Here is a 9,806-nt window from a genome sequence, read left to right on the forward strand (position 1 = left end):
TAATCGCTCATTGTTGTCCTGTTGGTCAACAGTTAATACATTGAGGATACATATGGCCTTGCTATCAAATATTGCACAACAAATAGATGGCATGGCCCAAGAAGTAAACAGGCTGTAGCATCTAAGGCCCATAAATCTCATTGATTTTTTAAGCGCTCCAAAAAAAAAAACACTTGGATCGAACTAGTTTTTTAAGAGATTGTCTCTCGCTAAGACGATTTCATAATAAAGAGATTATATGCTAATTGCTTGTATTAGTTGAACTATTCAACCCATAGGTGAAGCGCATCTCAAAATGACACCATTTCATACAAGAATTTGTGTTTAGTTTAAATGTGTAGTCATGGGACTTATGTTAATGTTTATCCCATCTCAAAATTTGATCTAATCGAAATCCAATCAACTCAATCTGTTTACTTAATTATTGGTTAAATTTAGAGTTTTTTTATCAATATTTTCGAGTTATAACCTAATATATAGTTTTGTCAGATTCAATTTTAGAGTATATATTAAATAATTATGATATATAAAGTTGTTTTTATTGAAAATAATAAGAAATAGTTTTTAAAAAACTACTAAAAAATATGGTATATGTAGCTATTTTAGTGATAAGTATAATATAATACGAAAATTATGAGATATTTGATTAAACTCGATCCAAAACAATTTTGTTGAAAGTTTTCTTCTCCTTAAAAAGTTATTTATAAACTGCTAGTAAATGTATAATAATGTTGAATTGAACTTAATTTTATTAAAATTTTAATTATTATTATTGTTATTATTATTATTATTTGATATGACATGCCATTTTGATTAATGTGCCTTATTAATGAGTGAAAATCAAAGTTGTGTTAAAAATAGCAATACCTTGTACTATAATAACTTAGCCACTTACTATTTATAGTTTGACAAAAATAGAAAGAATCCATTACCTTTAATGTATAGTGAACTCCCACAATAATTTTTTCCATTGCATATATGTAATGACTTTCCATAAATTATTCGTGGTGGAGGATCATCAAATATCTGCCCTTCAAACACCTTATAAATACTCCAATAACCACAACTTTCTCTATAAACTGGCATTTCAGTTGTTTCATAAAAACAATTATTCCAAAAAATATATAAAACACAATTGAAAAAATAAAAATAAAAAAAATAAAAAAAGATAAAATACAATATTATAATTTACTCGGGCTAAAAAAGTATCAAATATTAAACAATTCAGTTTCAATGGGATCATCCTTCCTTAAAGTCATCTTCATTATTTTCTATGTATAAAATATTGACTTTTTTATGCTATTTACGTTAAATAATTAAATATTTGTCTTACAAATTTTGTTACATTTTTTATCTAAATGGTCTTAAAAAGCAAAAATAGTTAATTTTCTTTCTTAATTGATTCAACAACGAGTTTTTTTTTTATTGTTTATCTTATTTATGTAGATAACAAGCCAAGCACATTTTATATCAATTTCAACTCAAGTAGCTTCGGAAGCTGTTGCCGGAGCACCCTCCACGGCGAATGAAGGTAAATAAAAAATAATTAAGATGTGAAAATCACGAGAATTATAGATTAGTCTAATGATTTAGTAATTTTCTTTTAACCTTATGATTTAGAGATTCTTTAATTTACTCCAAAGCAAAATAAATTTAAAAATAGCATGCTCTCTAACTAAGAAAATACTTTTATGTTGCGGTTTTGAACTGCATGAGCTAATAAAGTTCCATCTGCTACTAGCACAAATGCTTTGAGTTAAAATCACAGCATATAATGGACTAAAAACCGTAGCACTTAAGGTTTTGTTCCACTAGTGTATTAATCTTATTATAGCTATAAAATTATTCATTATGATTCTTTGATTTCGAATTATAATGGACTATAGTAATTGACTCATTATATTATGCACTTTTTATTTATATAAATCTGCACATGATATTTGCTATCAATAATTAATTGAAAATAACTTTTTTATTAATGTTATTAGTAAGGTTACAAGCCCTGAATAATACTCTAAACGAGAGCCATGTGTCCTTTGTATATTCAGCAATAGTACCATCACCATTTAGAAAGTTATTATCGGCATTGTGCAGACACTACGACAAAAGTGGAAAGCTACATGCGTATCCCTGCGGTAAAGGTTTTTTACCCAAATATTTTTTTACCCCATTACATTTTACTTTTATTACCTAGCCATATAATAGAATGATAAAAAAAAACTTAATTCATCAAATGATAAGAAAAACATTAATATTGCATTGAGTTAGTGTTTATATATTTTAAAAGCAATTTTATTTAGTAATAATATACTTCCTCAATTTCACTAAAATTATTTTGATTATTTATATATTAAATTATATATAACTAAAAAATATAAAAACTTTATTTTGATTATTTATATATTAAACTATATATAACTAAAAAATATAAAAACTTACAGCCCTTTTGGTTAGTGGTATTAAATGGTGGTAATGAGAATGATTTATAGTGTAAAATTTCATCAAAAGTCTCATATAATTCTCATGGTAATGAAATTTTAATCACAAAAAAGTTTTTTTGTTTATAAATTTTCATTACCATCTAATACCACCTCTCCCAAAGGTAATGAATTGGAATGAATTTCTTGAAGAAAATGAGATGATTGAAATTAAATAAGCATGACCATCAAGGTAACCAAGAGATTTTTCAACCATAATTACACTAGTTTTTATTCCCATTACCATCGTTTATTACCACCTACCAAACAGGCCGTTAGTATTATAAAAGTATGTGATTAGATGATTCAAACAAGATCTCACTTAACTATATTTTTTTCTAACACATTAGCAGTAAAAATAAAGTAAACTTGAACGATAAATTGTGTTAAAAATTGATATATAGTAAGTATTTCAGAATTAAAGGAAGTATATAACACCAAAACTTTTTTAACTACGAAAACACGTACCTTAAAAGAAACTTTTTTTTCTTTTCCGGTACGGGTTTTCTTGGCCCAAATATATCTTGTCTTTTTCTGTGAATTATTTTCCCTAGTTAATAAAAATTGTAGTTTTACTATATTAATAATTTATCTTACGAATTTTGGAAAATTTTCAGGCCAAGCTTCAACTGCTACGTATAAAGAAGTCTCTAAAGGTGCCTCAGGTAAAAGTATTAATAATTCCAAGTTTAAACATTAATGACTCGTGATTTCAGTATTAAGAGCATAATCAGCCCAAGAAAAAGAAGATTTAAATATTCTTCTCATGAGTTAATTTGCCTCATATATACATCTAAGAAATTAAAAAAAAATTAAATTTTGTATAGGGAAAATTCATTAGAACATAGGAAGTACTGACTAGCTAATCGATGTATATTTAATACTAAAACGGTTAATCTCAATGACACGTGTCGCAGTCATATTTATTTTTCATCCACCGAAAATACTAAAGGTAAAAATGATAAATATTCAACAAATCAGTAAATATTTTGTATCAATTAATATTAAGCAGGTTATTCCTCATGGAATATAAAAATATTCTATATCATAAATATATATTAAAATAAAAAACAATTTGAATTATTTATAAGCGACTAATAGTAATAAATGAAACTTAAGATATTATTCTGCACGTAAACTTATACTAATTATTTTATGGTTGATATATTTTTATGCATAAAAAATGACAACTTCTAAGGTGATTAACAAAAGGATGCAAATATAACCATATATATTGAAATAAAATTAATTTGGATTTTCAGGAGGAAAAGCCTCAGGAAAAGAAGCTTTAGCAGGTCCTTTGCGTAAGGACGTTTCAGGTAAGACTAATCAAAATTTAAGTATAGATAGACTTTTAATATTCTGTGTATTTAAATTGATTTTAATTTAGAATCAATTTTTTTCTATAAAATAAATATAAATAATAGAGTCTCTAAATTAATTATGCATTTTTCCTAATTTTAATGTCAGTATCTAACTCAACTAAAAACTTAAGCTGATGGTTGAGGCTCCAGGATATATTACCTGATCCTTAATTCTAGTTTACAATTTATATTTGACTTTTTTACATTTTTTAAATAAATTATGAGTCTTAATATGTTTAAATTTATTTTACACTACAATATCATTTGCTTTTAATGGAATAGCGATATTTAATTTAAATGACACTACTTCAAATTTTTAATAGTATATATAGTGGATTTAGTGACATTTATTAGATCATTTAGCAGCATAATAAAAAGTTTTTTTGCAACATAAGATCTAGTGAAATTTCTCATAAATATCACGATGGACTATAGTAACAATTATATTTGCCACTAAAGGCCTAATAAAATATTACTAAATCACTTTATAATAGTTTAACTTAAAATAAAAACCAATAATTCTTACACTAAAAATACAAATCAGTAGCATTTTTAATTTGTCACCAAAACCTATGTTACAAAAAGTTATAATTTTGTAAATTTAATAAATGCCGGTCCCTGGAAACGTGTTTCGGGTCTAGTCCATTAAAGATTAATGTATATTCTTTCTTTATTTTTTTTAATGGTTGACCCAATTAAAAATAGTCTCTTCAAAAGACCGTGTCTCACATGAATTTGCAATTTAATAAACAATTTGAAAATCAGGATCAAGAGAAGCAGGTAGACTTTGGGGAAAATCTACATCAGGGCATCATCAAATATCAAAGCTAAGTGAAGAACCAAAGATAACATCAAGCCTTATATCTACAAATGCAGCACCCAACAACTTTAAACCAATTTCTGATTTTACTTTAACCCATGCATGATGCGTCACCTCCAACCAATCATTCAATAAATGGTGTTACTGAAACTTCTAGAAACTCAAATTTTTAAGAAATAAATCAAGTGAAACTTCTATGTTTTCCAGTCATACAAGTGGCCCTTCACCTTATTTTAGGAAACTTCTAGATGTTTCTCAATGGAAGATTTTAAAAGAGAAGTTTATGTAATATGATTATTTGATGATGATTATTATGATCATTTAAGTATGTGCTATTTTGTGTTGGCATGAAATAGTTCTTCAACATTAAATAAAGTTTTTTTAATTTTTTGTGATTATGATTGTTTGTGAATTATTTATCTTCTTGTTTTAAAATTAATGTTGGTGTATTCAAACTATGCCTGATAGAAATCGGAAGGAGAAATTTAGTAGTAGGGGGGCAAGATGGTGGTGAAGCATTTATTTCTGAGGGATTTAACCTGTGGGATAAAAAAAGTCGACTAAAAACTCATGTTGGGAAAGTTGGTAGTGTACATAATTTTTGTGTGAAAGCAAGTTAACTTTTAATGAAAACCAAATCAATCTATTGTAACAGCTTTAGCAATGCAATCTAGAGACATTGATAGGGATTATAAAATACGTCTGATTGCATCACTTGATTGTATAAGATATCTTCTACACCAGGGGTTATCATTTCGTGGTCATGATGAAAGTCGGGATTCTTCAAATAGAGGAAATTTTCGTGAACTTTTACAATTTTTGGCTGATCACAATGAAGATATATCTAAAGTTATTTTGAGCAATGCTCCTGGAAATCAACAAATGGTATCCCCTATGGTGCAAAAAGATCTTGTCAATGCCGCTGCCAAAGAAACGACAAAAGCTATAATTGAAGAACTTAATAATGATGTCTTTGGTATTTTGGTTGACGAGACTCGTGATATATCTAAGAAAGAACAAATGGCAATAGTTTTACGTTTTATTGATAAAGAAGGAAAGATTAAAGAACGATTTATTGGTATTACTCATGTAAAGGATACTTGTTCTTCCACTCTTAAAGAGGGTATTGATCTTGTTCTTTCTGAGCACGGGTTGAGTATCTCAAGAATTAGGGGTCAAGGGTATGATGGAGCAAGTAATATGCAAGGTGAGTTTAATGACCTTAAAACTTTGATCATGAGAGAAAGTAGTTCAGCTTACTTTGTTCACTGTTTTGCTCGTCAACTGCAACTTACCCTAGTTGCTGTCGCTAAAAATCACACAGAAATTGCTTGTTCTTTTAATTGGGTGGCTATGCTTGTTAATGTTGTTGGAGGATCTAACAAGCGTCAAGATGTGTTAAAAGAAAAACAGGCTAAAAAACTTTAGAAAGACTGAAAATAGGTGCGACTAACAGTGGTAAGGGTTTAAACCAAGAACGTACTCTTCAGAGGGCTAGTGACACAAGATGGGGTTCTCATTATCATTCTCTTGTAAATTTAAACATTATGTTTGATATAGTGATTGAGGTGCTTGATTTCTTTGCACAAGATGGTAGAGAAAGAGAACAAAGAGGGGAAGCATCATTTTTGTCAATAACTTTGCAAACTTTTGATTTTATTTTTTCCTTGAAATTGATGTTAAATATTCTAGGGATAACAAATGTTTTGTCAAAAGCATTGCAAAGGAGGGATCAAGATAGCCATTAATTTTGTAAAATTTTGCAAAGAAGAATTACAAAAGATGAGAGATGAAGGGTGGGATTCCCTTTTAAAGGATGTCACAAACTTCTGTGAACAACATGAAATACTGGTCCCTAATATGAATGATAATTTTTTTGTCAATGGGAAATCAAGGCGCATGACTCCTCACGTTACAATGTGGCACCACTATCATGCTAACTTGTTTGTGAGTGTTATAGACATGTTACTTCAGGAGCTGAACAATCGCTTTAATGAAACAAATTTAGAATTGCTTCATTCCATAGCTTGTTTTAGTCCTCTTGATTCATTTCATGCTTTTGATCTTGACAAGTAAGTAAAGTTGGATAAGTTTTATCCACACGATTTTTCAGATAGTGATCTTATAGAACTTAAACATCAACTTAAGGTTTACATTGTTGATATGCGAAATGATGATCGTTTTGGTAATTTAAAGGGATTAGGTGATCTTCCTCAGATGTTAATGAAGAAAAAAGAAAATGTGGTGTATCCCTTAGTTATTTGCTTTTGAAATTAGCTTTGGTACTACCTGTTGCAACAGCATACAGTGGAGAGAGCTTTTCTGCGCTGAATACCGTTAAAACAAAATTGCGAAAAAAAATGGGAGATCAATGGATGAATGACTGCTTGGTAACTTTTATTGAGAAGGATTTATTTTCTAGTATTTCTAATGTTCTTATTACTCGTCAATTTCAAGATATGAAAACTTGTCGAAATAGGTTATAGAATATTATTTTATAGAGTTGAATTGAAAACATTATATATATATATATATATATATATATATATATATATATATATATATATATATATATATATATATATATATATATATATATATATATATATATATATGAGTTTTTGAATTTTATTTATTGAATGTTTTTTATCAATTGTGCCCCCACTAAATTTATGTTCTGGATTCGCCACTGATATAAATATTATAAAACTTCAACCATCAACTTAAGCTTTTGGCCGGTTAAATTGATTTCTTGACAAAACTGATAATTGAGGTTCCATATTATATACTCTAACACAACGAGTACTTTTTTTTTTTATCAAACTATGAGAAGTGAGAGCATTTGAATGTGAGGTCTTGAGGGCCATGATGGAAGGGTTTTAGAGTAAGCATCCACTAGAAATCTTTGAGTATTGTTTGTGAGCAAATTAGTGAGAGATTCATAATCTTATAATTGAAGAGTTTAGGCTAATTTAGAGAAGTGTTTAATATAAATTTTAATAATCTCATATAACATATCTTGAGGATATTATAAAACTAAAAGGATAACACAAGTTCTCAAATGATATGAGCTTATGATTAGAATGTCTTATTAGGCTAGCCTAGCCTAATATATGTACAGTTATAGTGTTAAAATGATCACTTATAATCTTAAAATGATTCTTAAAGTAATCGATTATAATTTTAATTAGTTTGATTAATTATAAACTTAAAATAATTACTTATAATCTTAAAGTAATCTATTAAAGGAATGGACTGATATGGTCTCGTATGCATACAAGACATGGTGTTGGATAGTATGAAGCAACACTTTATGCAAAAAATTTATTTTAACTATCTTTAAATATGGATCCAATCTATCTTTAAATATAATATTTAAAACGCCATAAATAATAATCAATTTTCTCAAATATTTTTATCTTTTACCCAATTTATGCTGTAGTAAAACGTGTTAGTTAGCTAGAATCGAATTTTGTTTCATTTAGAGTAAGTATCACTTTTTCAGGCCAGATTCTAACATCAAATCTGATCTATTACTTCCCTCCCCTTAGCCTCATGCATGATGGAAGATTAATTTGATATGATATTCTTAAGAGAGACTATGCAAGATTTAAATAAATATAATTAAACGAAGACTGGACCGCAGATTATCAAAATGGTCTATTTTTTGTTATATTTCTCCGATTTGTTTTTGGTAGTAGTTAGCTAGATTGAGCTATATGATAAGTACGTCGATAATATTGTTTATAAATCTTAGAATATATTAGAATAATATCTTTTTGATTAATTGCACATTTTATAAAATCTTTATGATTGTGTAGAATATTAGGAAAATATTTAGTTTCCTAAAGTATGGTTTGTAATCTTGTATATATTAACATTATTCCTAATGAGAATGCAACCTGATTCATTGTTACATGGTATCAGAAGCCTCGGTTTTTTTTTTGATCCCGAATCTCCTTCTTGCAACCGGCCAGCACCCCTCAAGGCTGCCGCCACCTATCTCCTCCTTCCTCTCTTTATTCTTTCTCCTCCATGGCCTCTCCCACCAAAATCCATCCCGCCACTTTGGTTACTAACATAAAAACAAGTATCCCTATCCAACATAATGAAAGTGGTTCCAATTTCCATACTTGGGTCACTTTATTCAAGCTTCATTTTCGAGCTCACCTTGTGGATTCTCATATTATTCCCGATGACTCCTCTAAAGCTTTAGTTTCTAAAGATTCCGAATGGCAACGTCTTGATGACATTGTTCGCACAAGGATTTATGGCTCTATTAGTCCCTCTCTTCTTCAATCTATAGTTCATCCCGATGATTGTGCCTTTGATGCTTGGAATCGTCTTGAGAATAATTTCCAAAATAATAAGACATCTTGAATTCTTCATCTTGAGTCACAATATAATGACATTTCTCTATCCACTTTTTCCAATGTAAAGTCTTATTGCAATAAACTTGAAACTATTGCTACTTCTCTAAACAATCTTGGCACTTCCATCACCGACACTCAATTGGCTCTTCAAGCTCTTCAAGTTCGCACATTTTTAATATATATATATATATATTAAAAATTTTCAACTTTAGGCTATTTGTGAATATTAATAAAAAAATTCAAACTTACATTAGTTTTTTAAAGAGCAAAAATCAGTTTCCTATCCAATTATTTTTACGCTTAAACTTTTTACTATAATATCTAAAATATATAATTTTATATTAAGTTGATTACCTGTAAAAATTATTTAAGATTCATTATCATATTAATTCATATGATTAAAAAAGACCGGAAAGCAAATAAACAGGAAAGTAGTTTTAAATTTGTCCCATTTGTCGTAGTAGTTAGCTGAAGATCTATGGCAATTGTGAAGTACGTGGATAATGATGTTTTAAAAATAATAAGGCATCCAACCCGGAGTAAATCTAATTTTGCTTACGTTCATGAGTTCTTGGCCTAGCGTGATTTTTCAGATCCAATCCCTGAACCATCCCTGATAAACTATATAAAAAAATAATACTCTGTATGTTGGATATAGTGTTTTAAACAAAATTAATAAGTTCATTAATTTATTTTTAGAGAAGTTTCATATAGTAGCAATTTAATTTTTATAAAACGTCAGTAGTAGTATCTTTATAAGATTTTTTTATAT

General features: G+C 28.3%; 4 protein-coding genes across 4 annotated transcripts; all 4 read left to right on the top strand.

The window, feature by feature from the left end:
- Window positions 1–1,167: 1,167 nt before the first annotated feature.
- LOC130804616 (uncharacterized) lies at window positions 1,168–4,877 on the top strand. Its single transcript, XM_057669118.1, has 6 exons — window positions 1,168–1,275; window positions 1,447–1,531; window positions 2,049–2,135; window positions 3,095–3,142; window positions 3,740–3,796; window positions 4,607–4,877. Exons 1-6 carry the CDS (start codon window positions 1,234–1,236, stop codon window positions 4,765–4,767), a joined length of 480 nt encoding a protein of 159 aa, XP_057525101.1. The 5' UTR covers window positions 1,168–1,233; the 3' UTR covers window positions 4,768–4,877.
- Window positions 4,878–5,324: 447 nt separating this feature from the next.
- Window positions 5,325–6,409, top strand: LOC130803795 (uncharacterized). The gene is made up of 2 exons (XM_057667997.1): window positions 5,325–6,056; window positions 6,152–6,409. The coding sequence occupies exons 1-2, from the start codon at window positions 5,325–5,327 to the stop codon at window positions 6,407–6,409; spliced, it is 990 nt and encodes a 329-aa protein (XP_057523980.1).
- Window positions 6,410–6,443: 34 nt separating this feature from the next.
- On the top strand, window positions 6,444–7,147 carry LOC130803796 (uncharacterized). The gene is made up of 3 exons (XM_057667998.1): window positions 6,444–6,733; window positions 6,779–6,846; window positions 6,939–7,147. The coding sequence occupies exons 1-3, from the start codon at window positions 6,444–6,446 to the stop codon at window positions 7,145–7,147; spliced, it is 567 nt and encodes a 188-aa protein (XP_057523981.1).
- Window positions 7,148–8,696: 1,549 nt separating this feature from the next.
- Window positions 8,697–9,041, top strand: LOC130803797 (uncharacterized). Its single transcript, XM_057667999.1, has one exon. It carries the CDS (start codon window positions 8,697–8,699, stop codon window positions 9,039–9,041), a length of 345 nt encoding a protein of 114 aa, XP_057523982.1.
- Window positions 9,042–9,806: the final 765 nt, after the last annotated feature.

Source organism: Amaranthus tricolor, chromosome 17 (genome assembly GCF_026212465.1).
Source record: "Amaranthus tricolor cultivar Red isolate AtriRed21 chromosome 17, ASM2621246v1, whole genome shotgun sequence".
Taxonomy (NCBI): Eukaryota; Viridiplantae; Streptophyta; class Magnoliopsida; order Caryophyllales; family Amaranthaceae; genus Amaranthus; species Amaranthus tricolor.